Source organism: Eublepharis macularius, chromosome 13, assembly GCF_028583425.1.
Source record: "Eublepharis macularius isolate TG4126 chromosome 13, MPM_Emac_v1.0, whole genome shotgun sequence".
Taxonomy (NCBI): Eukaryota; Metazoa; Chordata; class Lepidosauria; order Squamata; family Eublepharidae; genus Eublepharis; species Eublepharis macularius.
Genome location: NC_072802.1, coordinates 59393930 through 59412969, shown reverse-complemented (window position 1 = coordinate 59412969; position 19040 = coordinate 59393930). Strand labels below are relative to the sequence as shown.

The window sequence follows — 19040 nt, the reverse complement described above, 5'->3', positions numbered from 1 at the left end:
TATTATGGAAACTGGGGTTAGATAGCTGGGTCTAAGAATCACTGCCCTGAAAGAGTTATCTAATGAAATGAGGAGAAGTACAGGGAGAGGGGAGGGAGAGACAAACATTGGCAGATGAAGTTACATGTAATTGAAGCTCATTTACAGTTGGAAATAAGGGGATAAGTCAAAAACTACATGAGAATTCAGGGATGGATCTGAAAGAAGGGGGAGAAGTGGCACCACATACATTTCCGGACATTATTTTCATGCACAGACGGCAGGAAGGGAAAAGGGGCAGGGTTATTTAAAGGAGCAGGAGATTAGCAGTGCTTCATTAATAATGCCAGAACTCAAATGAGTCAGGAAAACAGGCTCTGCTTAATGCCACTTGTGTGCATCTGTGATTTCTGTGTGCACTCAAGTGGTGGTGGAGAAGCATTCTGCATGTGTTCAGAGGCACATATTTCATTACCCAGGCACACATTCTAGGAGAAAGTCCTCTAGGGAATCCTTGCTCAGATTAAACCCTGGGTGTAGGAAAGGAAATTCTAACTGCCTCAATCCGGGACTTGGCCTGCGGCGATGTTTCAAATCCTTTGTCCAGAACCAACATGTGTGTATGTGTGTTTTTAACTACAAAAAAACCCCTTGAATCCTTAAAGTGCAAGGTTTTAAAAATGAGATGTTAGAGCTTGAATTGTGCTCCCAGGGACATGGGAGGGTGCACGTAACCTGACTATGGAGCTTTACTGGGCCCAAGCATGCCGTTCCCGATGGCAAAACAATTGTCCTAAGAGCAGCTGCTTTAATTTTAAAAATAGCATATTCACCTGTTAGTTCTTTTGGCAGGAATTTCTCCCACTGCTCAAACCCCAGGAAAAATCCCATTACCCTGGAAAAAAAGTTTTGTTATGTCTGTTTTGTTGCTGAGTCTCACCGCTCTAAAAATAGGAAGTAGGATGCTGATCAGTCTTCATAGAACAACGGGCTTAGAAGAACTTCTTAAAATGGATTTTGCTTTCTGCTCTGTTCTCTTGCAAGCTGTTGACTGGCTTTTTTTCCCCTGTTCCAGACTGCATCTGCCACTCCTAAAGGATCCAAAGGCACTTCCTGCAAATCTGGCTATGATGATAGCACTCTCCCACTTGTGGATAAAAGTCAAGGTCTGTGCCTGCCTGAAAGGTGGCCTCTCCCCGAGCAGCTTTGCAGTTTTGCAGAGAGAGATTTCTCGTCTTGGAATGCTGTACATTCTCGGGATTCAGCCAGCTACTTACAGACAGCTATTGAAATTGGATACAGATTGGCAGCCTATGTTGGTGTGAAAAGGGAACATTCCATCCCCAATTATGATGGTAGTGCAGAGCCCAAATTTAATTTAATTTAATTTATTACATTTATATTCCGCCCTCCCCGCATCAGCAGGCTCAGGGCGGATGACAACAATTCAACATATTAAATATCACTAAAAACTTTAAAAACTCTACATCTAATCATTAAAATGACAAATATGCAAATATACGAATTTCATATATATACATATAAATAAATAAAGAGGCAGGGGTCCCCTTTTGAAAACCTTTCCCACCTCGTACTCTTAAGCTTATATTTAGGTATTTGAATATGGATAATCTCGCTTTTCCATAATAAAAAATTCATCTGAAACAACTCACAAGTGAAATTGTTGTACATATACAAACATAAAATATGTAAATCAATAAAAAACCCTCAGCATTTATAGAGCTGTAAAACAAGGATAAGGAGCAAAACGAGTTTGCTTGCCCTGCCCTTTCCTGCCCCAACCCACCTGTCCCATCCAGGGAAGCCAGGTAGGGTTGGATGCAAATTGCAGCACCTTGGATAGCTCCAAAGCTGACGCAGCCCATTTCAACAGCTGCCAGATACAGGCTGAGGTATTATGTACTGGAGCAGTCCCAGAAAGATCAAGCCTCCTTGTGCAATGGATGTCTCTTAAAGGGTCCATGCATGCACTTGGATTCAAATATGTTTCCAGCAATCTGTGACCCCCCCCTCGCTGATTCTCTGGTATTTCTGCTTGATTGAGGCTTTGTGGTGGTGACCTCCAAGCTGAGAAGGGGAGAAAGAAGTTGCATATAGGGAACTCTGGACTGCTGGTTCTGGGATTTGGCTGTAGAAGTACTGCCCCCCCTCACAAGTTAACACTAGTTGATCCCTGTACATGGTTGCTGGCTCAGCCAGCCTACATGGACCTTCCCCATTCCCATTAGTATCAGAAAGTTTGTATTGAGCTGGCTGGGCAATGACATGAGACGAGCTTTAACTGGATGCCTACAATAATATAATGTTGATATTTCATGCTTCTGTATGGGAAGGGTACTCCATCCGTGCGGCCATTGATGGAGGCCCTGTTGTACTCCACACACCTGTTTTCTGAAAATGGGAACACCTAGAGAAGTCCTCTGGAACAGATTTCCAATCTACGGAAAGCAGATATGGGAGCAGAAAGTACATTCTTAGAAGATTTAATTTGTGTCTTCCACTTTAGAGTCACCAGTCCTCTTGTGTGTGTGTGTGTGTGTGTGCGTGCGCGCACATGCGCTTCAGTGAATTGTTTCCCTCTCTTTCTGTAAAGATTATGATTAAGCTCAGGCCTGGCTAGTTTATCACACGGACCAATGGTTTCACTTCTCCTCTTTTGTAGATAATGAAAAGTCGGGAAGTCGGGACATGATTCCTATGGATGAACTTGGGCCAGGTAAATGCAATGGATCAAATGGATCAAACCTCCTCTGTCTTTCTCGATTGTGCTCCCTGTCACTCATGAAGAAATTGAGTCTTTTCCCAGAGAGAAACTCTTTCAAGCGGACGAGCTGACATTTAAACAGAACTTTTCTTTCCCAAAGATCAATAGTATTAATACACGCACGCATACACACACGTCAGTACAGCACGCGTTTTTAACCAGGAGATGTGACAGCTTGATCTTTTGTAGCACCTTGCTCCAACATATGGAGCGATCTGAGAAGAGGTTGCCTTGATGTACTTAACTTGCAACTATGGGGCTGCAAAAGCTGACCTCAAGATACTGTCTTTTTGCTCCTGGAATTAATATCTGTCCAAAAAGATTGGATCCAACTTGGTCAACAGTGAAAAGCTAGGTTAGATACCTTTTACAGGCCAAGACTAGCTGCTAAAACAGTAAAAATAGTCCCCCCTCCCAATTAATGTATTGCCTTTCATTTCTTGTGCACATACTTCAAACGCCTGGGCCAGCATGAATAAGCTGCCGATATGTACTTTGCTTAAGGGAAGGCAGGAACATACATCCTCCCAGCTGGAAGAAAACAGTTTCAAATGAGATCACTCTCCGGGGTGGCTGAGCCTGACAGCAAAAAACTGTTGCCCGAATGTTCCTTGGATGGAAGACATTGCTTACGTATTCAGAGTAAAATGTTCACCATTGCTTGGTGCACTTTGTGGGTCGAAGAAGGATTTCTGGGGGTGGGGGGTATCTTCCAAATACAGCATGAGGCCAGCATGAAGTTTCAGAAAAAGAAGGTTGGAGAGTGTCACATCACACCATGCCCCAAGTCACCCCTGGACTTGGGGCATGGTGATTAAAAAAATAACCCTAGGAAAAGGAACATCTCAGTTACAGAGATGAGGCTGTCTTGACATAGGCCCACAGGGATAACCAGAGGGAGAATCTGCCTGCAAGCACTAACCTCTTTAGAAGGAGAGTCCTGGAGGTTTCCCAGCATTGGGGAACCAAACCCTTTGAGGAAGAAGGGACTCAAATCTTGCTGTTCTTCCCACCTACAGTCTGAACTTGCTATAGCCCTTTCCAGGGCTTTTTTTCAGGGGGAACATGGGGGAACGGAGTTCCGGAACCTCTTGAAAATGGTCACATGGCTGGTGGCCCCGCCCCCTGGTCTCCAGACAGAGGGGAGTTGAGGGCGATCAAAACTCCCCTCTGTCTGGAGACCAGGGGGTGGGGCCACCAGCCATGTGACCATTTTCTCTGAGGGCAACCCACTGAGTTCCACCACCTCTTTTGCCAGAAAAAAAGCCCTGGCCCTTTCTATCACCCCTGGAAGCAAGGAAGGCACACGCTGGACGCTAGAAATATGACTCTTGCTTTAGTGGGATTCCAGGCACTGCCACGGGGGCTGCGAGAGGAAACATTGTACCTGGAGAAAAGACATATTCCCATCAGCCTTCTGTGGTGTAGCCAAGTGTGGCTTGTTTTTTGGGGTGGTGAAGCATTATCTCCATTCTTGTAACGGAACGAAGCAGAACAAATGTCCATTCATGCTGCCATATTGTTGAGACAGCAGCTTCCTTCACAGGTCATTCATCATTTCTTCACAGATGGCTACTCCACCATCGATCACCGGGAAAAGGAGCGGAAGTACAAAGCCAATGACAACATGGGGGACGCGTCAGAGAAAGAACCTCTAAAAGTAAGCGGTGTCCTCCTGAGCGGGCATTTTTTTTCTGTTTTTGCTGTTGTTGAATGATATGGCTCAGGGTGTGCAGTAAATGGGGCAGGTGTGTGCTATCAACCATTTGGGAAGAAGCAAGTTTGGATGGAGCTGGTAGAGGGAGTCCTGTTTCCTTCACTTAGTGTCTTCGCCTTTTACAACAATGATGCTGGGAATTCGTAAGGCAGGCGTTTTCAATATGCTTCCTAAACCTTCTTCTGGAGACTCAGAGATCTCTCTTGGGACTTCTTGTCCAGTTACTTGAATGGCTGGACTCCGCTGTCATGACTCCTCCAGACTCTACTTGTCCATCACCTTGCCCTGCCATTGTTTTTGGTCCATGGGGTGTTACTTCCTCTCCATTCATCTCCTTCCAGCCTCAGGGATTAAATGCTTTCACTTAACTTTCTCCCAGCCCCTCCATACAAGCATCCAGAAGTTTCTAACTGGTCGGTATCTTCGCAATGGAAGCCCTGATAAAAAAACCGGAACTGAGATTTTGAGCAGCAATTTGCCCCACATTCTCCTGTGGGAAAGCAGAGATTCCTGATTTTTTTTTAACTAGGGAGGGAGAGTAAGGGCTCCTGATAGATGCCTTCTTAGTGCCCGGATTTTCTCTCAAGGGAACTCTATTTTCCCTTAATAAATTCTAAAAAGACATTTTGATTAGTCCCTAGCACTTTGGTCACTTTCCCACCAACTCATCCTTAGCGGTCCAGAGCAACCAGCTAATTAAGATGATTTGGTGACTTTTACTCATTCAGGGTCCAGCTGGAAGTAATTTCCCCTTTTTTTGGGTAAATGGGGAAATATGGTTTGCCTTGAGGACTTGGTGCATATGACTGGAGATGTACCATTCGTTTCAAGAGTCTCTTTGTAGTGCTGAAGTTCCTAACAGATGTCTGTATGTAAAGGTTTGTGTCTTTGTTTTTTCGTTCTGTTGCTTTCAGCGCCTCCTTCTAAGAACCAGCCCCACACCCCAAGTCTATAGCTGTGCAGGAGACTTTGTTCTGAGAATAGTCTCTTCAAGCACCTCTGCTTCTTTGTGGTTACCATGGTGAGGAAGAGTGGAACGTGTGCGAGTGTCTGTGCCAAACTGTGTGCAGCCCTACATATTTTGCCCTACATATTTATCATTCACACATGCCCCCCTACGTGCAACACATCTGGGACGATGTATTTAAACTTAGCCAGTGGCTTCGAGCGATAGTCTTCAGCCTTTTCAAAGTCCTTGAAGCCAGAGCAACTGCTTCTTAGTTTTTCTCCCCAGGTTCCCATTTTTATTCTTCGCTATATATTTTCTCCTTTTTTCTCTGTTAGTTTACCTGTCATGTGAAACCATGGTTTAATTCAATTAACTACAGTTAGTAGTAATTTAGTAGTTACTAGTAATGGTAATGGTAGTAATAGCCCAGGTGAGCCTGATCTCATCAGATCTCAGAAGCTAAGCAGGGTCAGCTTTGGTTAGTAATTGGATGGGAGACCCTAAAGTGGTTGCAGAGTTTTTAGTGGGTGTGCTTAAGATTCATACAAGTTTTGTATAAATATATTGACTTCTGAAATTTATGTAATTTTATAGTGACTTGTTTGCTGTCTTAGATCTTTGTATGCCATTAAAGGTACTTGAATTGAATTGAATTGAAATTGGATGGGAGACCTCCAACGAAGACCAGGATTGTAGAGGCAGGCAGTGGCAAATTACCTCTGTTAGCCTCTTGCCATGAAAACTCTACCAGGGGTTGTCATAAGTCAGCTATGACTTGAAGGCCCTCTCCCACTACCAGTAATGGTAGTAGTTAACAACATCAGGCTAGCCCGCTGTCATCAGATTTTGGAAACTAAGCGTGGTTGGCCCTGGTTAGTAGTTGGATGGACACCACCAAGGAAGTCCAGGGTAGTACATAGAGGCAGCAATGACCTCTGCTCGTCTCTTGCCTTGAAAACCCTGTGGGGTCACCATAAATCAGCTGCAGCTTGACAGCACTTTACACACAGTGTGATCATCAGAAAGCAAGCCCAGCTATGGTTAGTTAGGATGGGTCAAATCAGGATCTGAAACCAATGTTTGAAGTTGGTTTATTAACCGTAGTGAGACTTAACCGTGTTTGACCACTTTAACTGACTGCTGGCTTAATAACCTTGTACTGTCATGCATACTGGAATACCTGGTGAGCATTTCTGGAATAGTCAGTGGAAAGAGTGAAGGCGATGCAACCAGTACTGGTTGAGGCAAAACAGGATTTGAATGATTATCTGCTAACCAAATCCTGACATCACAGATTAATCTTAATTAAACCATTGTTTCACGTTACATCTGAACTGAACCTCCACCTTTCCCCCCTTTCCTACTCTTCTTGCATTATTTTTTTTCTTTTTATCCTTTTCCCCCTCCCTCTCTCTCTCTACATACTTTCTGTCTTTGTCTCCTTTGCTTAAAGCCCTGACCAAAAAATAATATGGTCTGCCACCAGTGCCACCCAGCTTAGGAATCCTTAGGCCCACTTGTCCACTAACAGAACACCAAGAGCTTGCGGCATACCCACACGGCAACTTCTCACTGTTGTGACTATGATCCATGTTGTGCAATCAAGCACATGGGAAGGCTAACACGTTCTCCTTTCTCCTGGGACATCTCTGCCCATAACTTGGGCAATCAGCAGTGTGACTGTCACAATATCTGGTGGCCCCATACCACTCCCTGTCAGCCACTTAGACTGGTCAGAAGCTGGTGTTGGTTGAACCCCACCCATATGGGCTGCAAAAATCACCAAGCCAGCCCAACCCAATATGTAGAACCCACCTGCTGTGCCCTTAGATCAAATAGCTCCACATTAAGCAATATTACTCTTTTGCTGGTGCCATTGTGGGCTTTTCATCTCAACAATCCACGCAATTTCTTCCAGGAGAATTCTCTCTCTTTAAATCTTCTTCCACCCTCTCCAAACGCTTTATTTCCTGCCTGTTCGACTGCAGGGTTGGACTCAATTATCCTTTCTGTCCTTGTAGTTTTGTAATTACTGCCCTTACTTGGGGCCCCAAGCAGATTATCCCCCCCCCCTTTGTCTTTGACCTGAAAGGATTGTTTTAGCCCTGCTCCTTTTCAGAATTTTAAAAAAATCTGCCTGCCTTGTTAATGTAATCCATTGTCTCTTAATCACCCTGCAGTGACAAATCCAATAAGCCGGATGATGTATTTAGACAGGCCTGCCCCTAAAAATCTTGCAGCTGTGCCATGACCGTGAAACACACTGCCCTCTTTACTCCCTGCTCCAGTTGGCTCATGGAATCCGACTGGGCATGCGCAGTCAAGCACAAGGGCAAGGATTATGGCTCGAGCTATGAGCCGTATGAGCTTGAGCTATGAGACCCCCATGACCCATGTGGCTGGCCCTACAATGAAGATGTTGTTCAATCCCGTCTGCCCAGGACAGCTTAAGTCTGTGCCTCTCATAAGCCTGTGCCTGGGGAATGGCTCTTAATGGGACTTAATAGCCATTACATTTTGGTCCAGGAGAGTAGAATGGTAACCACGTCAGAGTCTTGCAGCAGGGCCTGCAGCGGATTTTAGAGGCCCGTTGTATGACGTGTTGACTCCTCCCTCTGTGGGGCTATTTCCTCCTCATCACCACTCACCTGCTTGCCCGCTCTTGTTGGGTCCAAATCCTTCCTTTTGGGAACAATGAGGGGCAGTTTCTGCCCCTTTCTCTCCTGCCACCTTTAGCTTTCTCTCAAGCAAGCAAGCAGTCAGAAGCAGCAAAGAAAAGCAGCAGCAAGCCCCAGGGGTTCTGAGCGTTGGCAGTGAGCCTTCTGCTGTGCCACTGTCCCTGATGGGTGCCTGAAGATGCTGATCCCTGACCATGCCAGCCCTCCTTCAAAGCACAGAACTTCATTTTGTTTCATTGAAAGTTACAGTGGTGCCTTTTGTTATGGTGGCGCCTTTTCTTATTCTAAGTGCACGACTGCAGCTAGACAGACATTCTGTGAATCCGGGGTGGGCTGGATTTGGTCTTCCGTTACCTACCCCCCCCCCACCAAAGCTATACTGACTGTTTTCTACCCACCTACCCACCCAAGTCAGTCTGTGTACTTTAAATTTACAAGCTGTGCTCAGAATTATTTGGGAAATGAATGCCTTCTTGCCAGACTTGCTCGAGCTGGCTCACAAGGATAAAACAACACTAAATGCACTCAAAAACCATGAAAGCACGAATAAATCTCCTAACAGTGAAGGCATAACTGATCTGTTAGGTGACCCTGAGTTAGCAATGAAAGAGGTTAAAAGGGTATTTAACCAATACCCTCCTAGTCCAGCCTCCTTTGCCGGAATCCCAGCAGGTAGTAGGGGGACCCCTGGAAATTGGCTAACCATCCACCAGCCTACCACAATCCATCTTCTACTGGCCTCTAAAGTCTGTGCTAGGGTTGCCAGCCTCCAGGTGGTAACTGGAGATCTCCTAGAATTACAGCTGATCTCCAGGCCACAGAGATCACTTCCCCTGGAGAAAATGGCAGCTTTGGAGGATGGACTCCATGGCATTATGCCCCGCTAAGGTCCCTCCCCTCCCCAGACTCCACTCTCTCCAGACTCCACTCCCAAAATCTCCCAGAATTTCCCAACCTGGAGCTGGTAACCCTGGTCTGTGCCCTGAATATAACCCACCTGTATCCATCCATGGGTCTGTGCCCCCTTTCTCCACTAGAGACAGGCAACTGGGTTTCATGATAGGGAAAAGAAGAGGCATCTCTGTGCTAAGCAGACAGAACTTGTAGATCTTGCTGCTGCTGTACGTTGTCCTCTACAGGGCCAATTCTTGGGATGCTTGTCCTGTGCACGCGGCCCTCCACTACGTTATCTGGACTGCTTCTGACTGTCATGTATCTTGGTTCTGAATGACTGAGGCTGCTTTCACTCGAGGTGTAAGAATGAGTCTGCACCACAGCAGCAGCCGCTGCAAGCACTAAGGAAGCAGGCAGGAACAGCATCTGCACAATCCGTTCCCTGCTGTCAGCACTGCGCGAGCCCCGCTTTTCTCCTTTCCTCCCATCATGACTTGCATAGGCATGACAGCAATCTCCTCTGTGGCCTTCGTATCCCCCTTTCCCCTCACTCTCCCATTCTGTACCAAGTGGCGCTGTAATTTTGCAGTGTGGCTTGACAGGGAAAGGGAGAAAAGCCCTTTCTTTAAAAGGCTAAAAAGCAGAGTAGCAGGCTGCAGCGATCTGCCCGCTGCCATTTTTAAAGTAGAGAGAGCTCCTCTCCCCCACAGTGCGGACTGAAAGAGTGTCCCCATGGTCACAGCTACTCCCAAGATTCCCCTTAAAGTAGGGGGGGGCTGGTTTGGTTTGCTTTTCCCCCCTCCATATTAAAGACAAAAGCCCTGGGAATGCTGAAAATGAACACATCATCAATCAAAGTTTATTTCGATACAAAATCAGCTCCGGAGAATCAACAGTAATAGTAAAAATAGAAATGAAGGAGAAGTAAAAAAAATAAAATAGGGGAGGTACTACAGTGTAGCAAGCCCAAAACAATGAGCACAAATGGTGGGAGACAGCGAGATAGTACCTTCCTCCAACATTATTGAAGCTCAGTCCGCTGTTTATGTATCCCACGTGCCCAAAGGCAAAATTTAGCAACTTTGTTAGTTATCTCTGGAAAGAATCTGCCAGAAGGAAGGAGGCATAAAGTTGTTCAGATCTTCCTGGTAAAGTTGACCAGGTTGGAGCATTATATTGAGATAGAAAGTACAGTGCAGAAGAACATGTTCAATAGATGGTTGTTGTGGGTTTTCCGGGCTGTATTGCCGTGGTCTTGGCATTGTATCTTGGCAATACAGCCCGGAAAACCCACAACAACCATCGTTCTCCGGCTGTGAAAGCCTTCGACAATACATGTTCAATAGACTCTACTTTCCCTGTATGACACGGACTGAGCCTCTGGGGGAGTGGGCCGTGATGGCATTTGCCTTCCAGGAGGGCTGAAGGTAGAACGTTGAAGCAGAACACATCATTTGAAGGTTCCTCTTTACTCTGGGGATTTGGTGCTTTCCAAATGGGGAAAAAAATCCTTGAGTGGAAGCAGACCACGCTTTTGAAATGCTGGGCATCTCGATATGTGGAGTCTCTCCTGCCGGCATTTATGTGAAGGCCCCCTGCAATTTTACCACAAGAACTGGGGCCTCTTCAAATCTTACCTCCATTCCCACACAGAAGATGTTTTTGCACAGGAATTAACCCGAAGCCTTGTGCGTCGACTGTAATGCAGAACTGCCCATGGTTTTTTTCGACTGTGTGTAAGCCCTTGGAGTATAGAGCCTGTTGCAATTTCCCAGTACGTGGATATGTAGTGAAAAACTTGGTTAGTGGTTCCTTGCCATTTACAATCCTAGTCTGGGGGAACGCGACACAAACCTGCTATAGAACTCTTATCGAGCATCGCTGAGCTCTGTTTGGATGGAAGACTCGCAAACTAGTCTGGGGAGAGAAGCGTACCAGCATAACAAATAAATTAGTGGCCCTCGCTAGCATGCTTACACACATACAGCAGAACTTCATTTGTCTGAACAGGCTTTTGAGGAGAGCCTGACAAATAATGGTACATTTTTTTACTCCAGTTTACACTGTAATAGGGGCTGTTGGGGGAGGGGGAAATCTAATCTTGGCTTGATGGGAGCAGAGAGTGGCAAGAATTGAGGTCGACGCAAAGGATAGAAGAGAAGGGAGGATTGTAAAACTCAGAGAATTGATGAGGTACAAGATGGGAAAAGAACAGACTATGCCTGTTAGGTTATTAGAACTTGCCACAAACCTTAGAAGAAAATGTCAAGTTGATTGCCAAAATTGGCATTCAGTTCTGTCAGAGATCTAATTTAGTGCCCCTTTCCTCCTGCAGAGAAAGTGAGTGATGTGTGTCACTTCAAACAAATGTTGTGTGTGGAATGGCTTATTTCTCTCCCACCTCCCCTGGAAAACCAAAACTGAATTCAGACGTGATGGAAGTGATTTGGGGCCAATTGAAATCACAGGCATAGAGCTAAAACACAGAAGTTTGATTAATTTTCTGGGAAGCTCGGCTGGCCATTTTTCTCACCAGTACAAAAGAGCAGGGAGGACCTTGCTCCAAATGCCGATCGTGAAACTGTCCCACTCTGTCCTGGACTGGCACTCAAGCAGCTGTCCAGGGGACGGGCCAATCCTATCCCCCTCCTCGTTTTCCCACAGCATTGTGGTGCTCTTTGCACCTTCCAGCTTTCCCTAGACTTTTCAACAATCTTTCTTAAACTGCTTTTTAGAAAGATCCCAGAAAAGTTAGAGTGGCTGCCCTGTGGATGGCGGAAGTCCAGGTCTTTCCCAGTTTCATATTGGTGTCATTTTCCCTGGCCCAGTTCCCGTGATAGCTATTCCTCACCTGAGCCACGAGACAGCTTTTTTGGAGCAGGGGTTAATCAGCAATTGACAAATCTCTATAGCCCCAAAAGCCCCATAGTGGCATGGGGCAGGGGGAAATTGGAATGGAAAATGTGGGGAAACCAGCTACCTGGAAGATCCATCGCCATTGTCCTTAATTGGCATCTGCTGCAGCAGCGAGAAATCCCAATAGAACTGTCACTATGGGAAAGTCGCCTGTAAGTCAGCCTATGAGAGCCCAGGATTTATAATACTCGGTATCTACCTAAGTTGACATCACTTCCTGTGGGAGGTAACTTTTTTGTTCCCCACTCTGTCCCTTTATCCCATGTTCCTCCCAGGTAATACTCTTGGACCACATTTATGGCTGTCACACTTTGCTCTCTGAAAAAGGTAGCAATATATACTACAGCTGGTCTCCCTGCTCTGAAAGTGTGAACCATACCCAGAATTAAGAAGTGAAGTGTATGTTGATTTCCAAGCAGTTTGCAGTCCTCTGGCTCAACTGCTATATCCCCACCCACCCCCCAAACCATTTTCATAAACGACAATTGGATTGGATTGGATGTTGTTGGTCTCTGCAATGAAGCATCATTTCTGAATCTCTCTCTCTCTTTCTCTCTCTCTCTCTCTCTGCACTAATGCTTCCTTGCAACACGTTTGAACTGCCGTTTGTCTGTTTGATTAATCTGCTGTTTTGCCTTTTTAACGCCTGCCCTGTTTGCTGCAGAATGACACAAATAGGAAAACCATTAACAGGAGTAACAGGGCTTCGGTGACTCTGGTGGATGTCCGTGACCCTAAACCCCAGCCTGTTGACTCCTGGGTCTAATTTGCATGCATGGTAGGTTCTTTTCACGGTAATTGGGGCTTGTGATTAACTTGTCTTGTTTGTGCATGATCTGCATCGCTGGGGGCTTTCTCCTGCTGCCTGGTTCCTTTGCAGGCCAAAGCTGACACCTGAAGAAAACGGCGTGTGAGTGTATATGTGTGCTGTTTAATGTATATTTCCCTCAGTTCCTTTGGATAAAATGCTGCACAATACAGCCAGCGGAGTGAGGACTGATGTGGATGCGGCAGACAATCCATGTGTTTATATGTGTATCTACCATGTTCATGTTGAAAGCAGAGGATGAGGAGTATCTATTCATTTTAACAAAAAACAGAATATGCACATAACGGGAGTAAAACCCTGTCTCCTCCCACATAGGATCACAGAATCATAGGGTTGGAAGGGACCTCCAGGGTCATCTAGTCCAACCCCCTGCACAATGCAGGAAATTCACAACTACCTCCCCCCGTACCCCCAAGGACCCCTGCTCCATGCCCAGAAGATGGCAAAACACCGTCAGACTCCCTAGCCAAACTGGCATGTGGAAAATTGCTTTCTGACCCCAAAGTAGCGATCGTCATTCATTACCCTGGGCATGTAAGAAGGGGCCACAAGAACTAAGCATTGATGCAACCCTTTCTGCCCTCTCTACCTCTTGTTTTCTCCTTACTGTTTTTCTCAGGCTAACTTCTGGGATTCGGGAGAAAATAGTTTCAGTTACTGGAGCACAGAAGTAAAATGCAGGAACGAGTTGGGTTTAGCGCCCCTCACACTTCATTTTCATTAGGAAAAAAATAGACCTCACAAACTCTGCCTTTTAGATGGAAGTGCATGGACGGTGCAACTCTATGCAAAGTTAGTTTACTCAAAGCCCATTGATTTTAGATGGGAGTAACTCTGCATTGCCATGACCTGGATAGCCCAGGCAAGTCCGATCTCATCAGATTTTGGAAGCTAAGTAGGGTTGGCCTTGGTTAGCAATTGGATGAGAGACCTCTTGTGAAGACCAGAGTTGCAGAGGCAGGCAATGTCAAACCACCTCTGTTAGTCTCTTGCCATGAAAACCACCAGAGGTCGCCATAAGTCAGGTATGACTTGACAGCACTTTTACCACCAACTCTGCATTGGTTGGCACTGTAAGTGGCTGAACAACAGAGCTTCTTGTTTGGAACAGAAATCCTGGCCCAGATTTTCTGGGAAGGGATACTAAGCAAAAGGCTATATGGCGGGTCCATGCTATGTCTCATCCTTGCTTTTGCCAGAGATGCCGTTTGAGTGCCCTTAAGGACTAACTGGCCTGTCCATCAATACAAGTCTTTGAGGTTCAACTGCACATATGTAGATGATGATGATGATGATGATTGATGATTGATGATGATGATTGCATTTCTAGACCGCCCTCCCCGTCAGATGGGCTCAGGGCGGTGTGACAACATACAATTCATAACATACAGTTTATAAACAATAAAAGCATTATAAATAAACAAAACTATTCCATATACAATAAAAATTTCTCAGTTGACGGATATAAATATTAAAATACAGCATTCTAGGCGCAGGGCTTGGCTTTTACATCAAGCCCTGCGTCACACTTATGAGCTCCTGCATATCTGTAACTGGGTCCCACAATGTATTTTTTTTTACATTAATAAACAGCCAGGGGAGCATGATTTGAATAATCAGGGCTAGGGTGCTGATGAATGCTGGGGCTATTTATTTATTTAAACATTTATACCCTTTCCCCCCTCTTGGCTAAAGGCAGCTGATCCTTTCCCCTCAATGTCATTTTCCCACTAGAAACCAGCCCCTGCCTCTAAGTTGTTATTAGCGCTGATAGGGTAAAAAAGACAGGCATCTTTAGAGTACCTGTCTTTTTCTACTTACCAAAGCTAAATAAGGCTCAGGTGTGGAGTGGGGATTGATACTGGAACAGTGACAAGGGGGAAGTGTTAAACCCCTCTCTCCCCATTGTTTTAGCATCGATTCAGTACCCGCACAAGTGCAGAGTAGCTTTTAAAGGAATAAATACATTGGAGAATCTGTCCTCATAATGTGCAGTTGAGCCCTTGGAGGGACAGGTGGCTATATAACGTCTCATGTGAAAACTGATCCCCTTATGTGCAGAACTGGACACCTCTATCAAACAGGACACTTCCCCCCACTGTGGTAGCAGCTGCCCTTTTTGCCCTTCTCCCCCCCCCTCGCCTACTTATGGGTGAACCTGAGACAGTGCAAAATTATTCCATACCCATCTTTTTTTTCAAAAAGAAGAAAGTATTGGGAATATGTACCTTCAAACCACAAGAAATAAAAGCAATGCAATCAAGATTCTCTCTCTCATTTTCCTTCTTTAATTCAAACCAGCTGCACTTCAGCCACGAGAACCAATTGATGGGATTTTACTTATTTGCCCTGTTATGTAGTTTGCAAGCCTAGCTAGTCAAAAAGCCATGTTCTAATGAAACTAAGAGCCAAGCTACAAGTGATGAATTACACTTGCCTGGCAAGTGAACAGACTCGCGTGCATTCCTCCCTGTTCACTTGCCCTCCACTTGATCACGTGATCACTACGTGACCAAGTGGAGCGCAAGTGGAGCGCAAGTGAACAGGAAGGAATACACGTGAGTCTGTTCACTTGCCAGGCAAGTGTAATTCGTCACTTGTAGCTTGGATCTCTGGGCCAAACTACAAGCGACGAATGACACAGGTTGGACACTTATCAGCTTCCCTCAAGTTTTGATGGGAAATGTAGGCAGCTTGGCGGAATGTTGGACAAGTAACAGTCGAAAAGTCCATTGGACAGCAGTCAGAGAGTCAAGCTGCAAGACCAGGATGCCTACATTTCCCATCAAAACTTGAGGGAAGCTGACAAGTGTCCAACCTGCGTCATTCATCACTTGTAGCTTGGCCCTCAGAGTCCTCTCCCACCAACCAATGTAGGAATGGCAGCACTGATTCATCAGTCCCGGCTGTCCCTTTCACCCCAGAATCCGGGCGCTTTCTCCTGCAAAAGACGAATATATGCAAGTGGCTAATGCTGAGCCAACCATTGGTCCATCCAACACAGCATCTTCTCTTCTGACTGGCTGCAGCTCTCCGTGATCTCATGCAGAGAGAGCTGCTAGCCCAATTATCCATGATCCTTTTGACAGAAGATGACAGGGACCATCTGCATGGCGAAGCCCATGCATTTCTATTCAGCAACAGCCCTTCCAAGAGGAGCAGAGGAGTGAGGCTGTGCCTAAGTGACAGATCGTCCACTCTGCACACAGAAGGTCTCAAGCATCTCCAGTTAAAGGTTCAGAGTTACTCTAGTCTAAGCCCTTTGAAATCAATGGGCTTAGACTGGAGTAACTCTTCTGAGGACTGCGCTGTTAATGATGTGAAAGAGCTCTACCTGAGGTCCTGGACAGCCACTGCTGGTCAGAGTAAACAACACTCACCTTGATAGACCAGTGTTCTGATGCAGTGCAAGGCAGCTTTGCATGTCAATCAAAAGGATTGTCTCCTCCCATACATCCCCATCAGCCAGCTGTGGTTCTCAGACTGCCACCTACCTGCCACCTACTCCTATATAAGGTCACCTCCAGGCATCAGACAGAGCCTATGCCTTCTCCACTGTTTCTTATGGTCTGTGGAATGGGCTTTCCGAGTACAGTGACAGCAGCAGCATCTTTAGACACCGTCTGGAGGTGATGCAAGGCCTTTTTGTTTGCCAGGGCTTTTAATAGAAATACACCCGGGCGAACAACAACAGCAATTACTAAACAATCATTGAATTTTTTCAAATTTTTAGTTTTTTAAGTGTGCAAAGTGCATAAATGTTAAGTGCCAATACAATAAATACAATAAACATAATAAATACAATAAATATATTAATACAGATCAAGTATATATCGTAAGAACTCCAACTGGTGAAACCAGAGCATTGAATCAAGTCCGTGATCTTTTTCTTTTAATTCACAGATTGAAGACCGTCTTAAGTGATAACAAAAGCTGAATACTCCATTAGATATGCAGGGCTTTTAATAGGGCATCCACTGCGGATATCTTTAGGGGGAGGGGGGGTTTGTTGGAAGTTTTGTGCTTGTTGGTTTTAAATGGTGATGTTTTTGATTATGGTTCAGAAGCCTCCTTGAGCAATAAAGAAAGGCGGGATATAAATGTTTAAATAGGTAACTAAATAGGGGTGCAGAGCTATGCCCGTGCTTTTCTTAAGAGCAAAACTGGCATAGCACTGATCTGTCAGGGGGTCAGAGATGAACCCTGTGCTCATTCTAAGCACTCCTTCCCCTCGACCATGACGATTCTTGAACGCTGCATTTTTTGTAGTCTGTGCGCAACACCACTGCAGCATGTTAGCCCAAGCAGCTCCAGCAGGTAGTAATCTAAGAAACGGGGGGTAACCCAAGGAATTTGATCAGACTTCGGACCCAGCAGCCGTGCAGATAAACTGCCCATAAGGCCCTTAACTGCCCACTGCAGTTACTCACCTGTTCAACCATGAACGGACAATTCAAGCTTTACTTCCAGTTTCCCCTCCCCCTTTTTGGTTGTGTGTCATTTCTTATTCATTGTTGATTTCCTAAATGTTTAAGCAGCCCCTGCTGGTCTGTGGCCCACTCCCACAACAGGGCCAAACTGGCTCCCAGTTTAGAACCTGCTGTGCTCTGTCACTGTCGTCCTATTCTCTTTGATGTAACCACTTCCTTCTCATAATAGGATCTAAACATACATTTCCACAGCCAAGTTGATGCTTTGGCCATTAAACCATGCTGGTTCCATGCATGCTATGATCTCAGATGTAGTGGTGCGCAGCTGTGGGAAATGCCAGGGGTTGCTCTGGGCCCAAGTGACTGCTCTGTGTTTGTTTCCTTTCCTCCCCTTTTTTTTAGCGATGGGCGAACGACCCTTTTCTCAAATCACAAATCGCACCACGATTGCAAACGCTCCCCCTCCAAAATTTGCTTCTTATTGAGAGTTCTAAATTAGTCAACTGCTTAAGTGTTGCCTTATAATCAGACTGGATTGGAGAGCACATTCTAGGGTTGCCAGCCTCCAGGTAGTGGCTGGAGATCTCCTGGAATTACAACCAGTCTCCAGGCCACAGAGATCAGTTCACCTGGAGAAAATGGCTACTTTTGAGGGTGGATTCTGTGGAATTATGCCATGCTAAAGTCCTTTCCCTCCCCAAACCCCACTTTCTCCAGGTTTCTCCAGGTTTCACTCCCCAGATCTCCAGGAATTTCCCAACTTGGAGCTGGCAACCCTAGCACATTCCCTTAAACCTTCCCACTTTTCTCTCTGTGCACATTTGAATTACTTTTTCAACCTTTCAAAGAAGCACTCTTGCTGAGGAATAATTAAAACAAAATTAAGTAGGGTGGCCAACAGACCTGGGGGGAATTATCCTGTCCCTTTATTAGAGATGTAAGGAGTGGAAATGGGCAGTTTTATGGAGGTAAATGACATCACACTGCATTTGGGACATTTTTTTCTCCAGGCAGTTGGCAACCCAAAAGAAAAGTAACTGGACAGGGGCCAAGGGTGTGTGTGTGCCCTTCTCCCGCACACTCCTGTTGTTAAATTAGGACTTCCCAACTCTTTCTGTGTGTGATCGCATGGACGGCAGCTGACTCACATTTAGCTCTGTCCTTGGCCTGTTCTTGTTGCTCTTCTGCGACCTTGCCCATCCAACACCATCCATCATGTAAAATGTTCTTTTCCTCTCCATCATGCTGCCACCTTAAGGTATTCTTACTGCCTTTTCCTTTTGGCTAAACACGAATTTAAAAGCACAGCAGCACTGCAATGTATGAAATATGTTAGGTAAGTTTTTTGCCTTCCTCCCTGAAGGAGAGAGGTCAGCATGGTTTTGATGCACATTTATTTAGATGCACATTTATTTAGTAAATTTTAACCCACTCTGCTTCTAGGGAACTCAAGGTACCGTATGTGGTTCTCCCTTTATCTATTTTATACTCACAACAACCCTGCAATGTAAGTTTGGTTTAGGACTAGCCCAAGGTCAGTAACGAGTTTCATAGCTAGCAGAGATTTGAACCGGGCTGTTCCTTGGTTTAGTCCAATGCTTTAAGCACTGTGCCACACTTGCCATCAGCCACTAGCCACTGTGGCAGGAGAAGATAGTTGGTTGCAATCTTGGGATCAGCCTTGGGGTTCTCATTCCCTTCCCCAGATGATTCTAAGAGTACTTTGGAAGGGGCCATCTTAAGGACCACTTTCAATGGCTCCGAATGGCAGAGTTATCGCCTGCTTAAGCCATTCAAACGGCGCACTTTGCCACATGGTTAAGGAGATTTTCTTGTGCCAAAGTCAACTGTTCTTTTCAGATA

General features: G+C 45.6%; 1 protein-coding gene across 3 annotated transcripts in view; it reads left to right on the top strand.

Moving 5' to 3' along the window:
- Positions 1–19040, top strand: part of ARVCF (ARVCF delta catenin family member) — a 376032-nt gene that overhangs the window by 354677 nt on the left and 2315 nt on the right. For 2 of the 3 annotated variants that reach the window (XM_054996344.1, XM_054996343.1), the window contains exons 13-15: positions 1055–1145; positions 2663–2716; positions 4333–4424. In XM_054996344.1, the coding sequence (XP_054852319.1) occupies positions 1055–1145; positions 2663–2716; positions 4333–4424 (237 nt within the window). Of the gene's footprint in view, positions 1–1054; positions 1146–2662; positions 2717–4332; positions 4425–12582; positions 12697–19040 lie in introns of all 3 variants that reach the window. The other variant, XM_054996345.1, reaches the window with a different exon arrangement.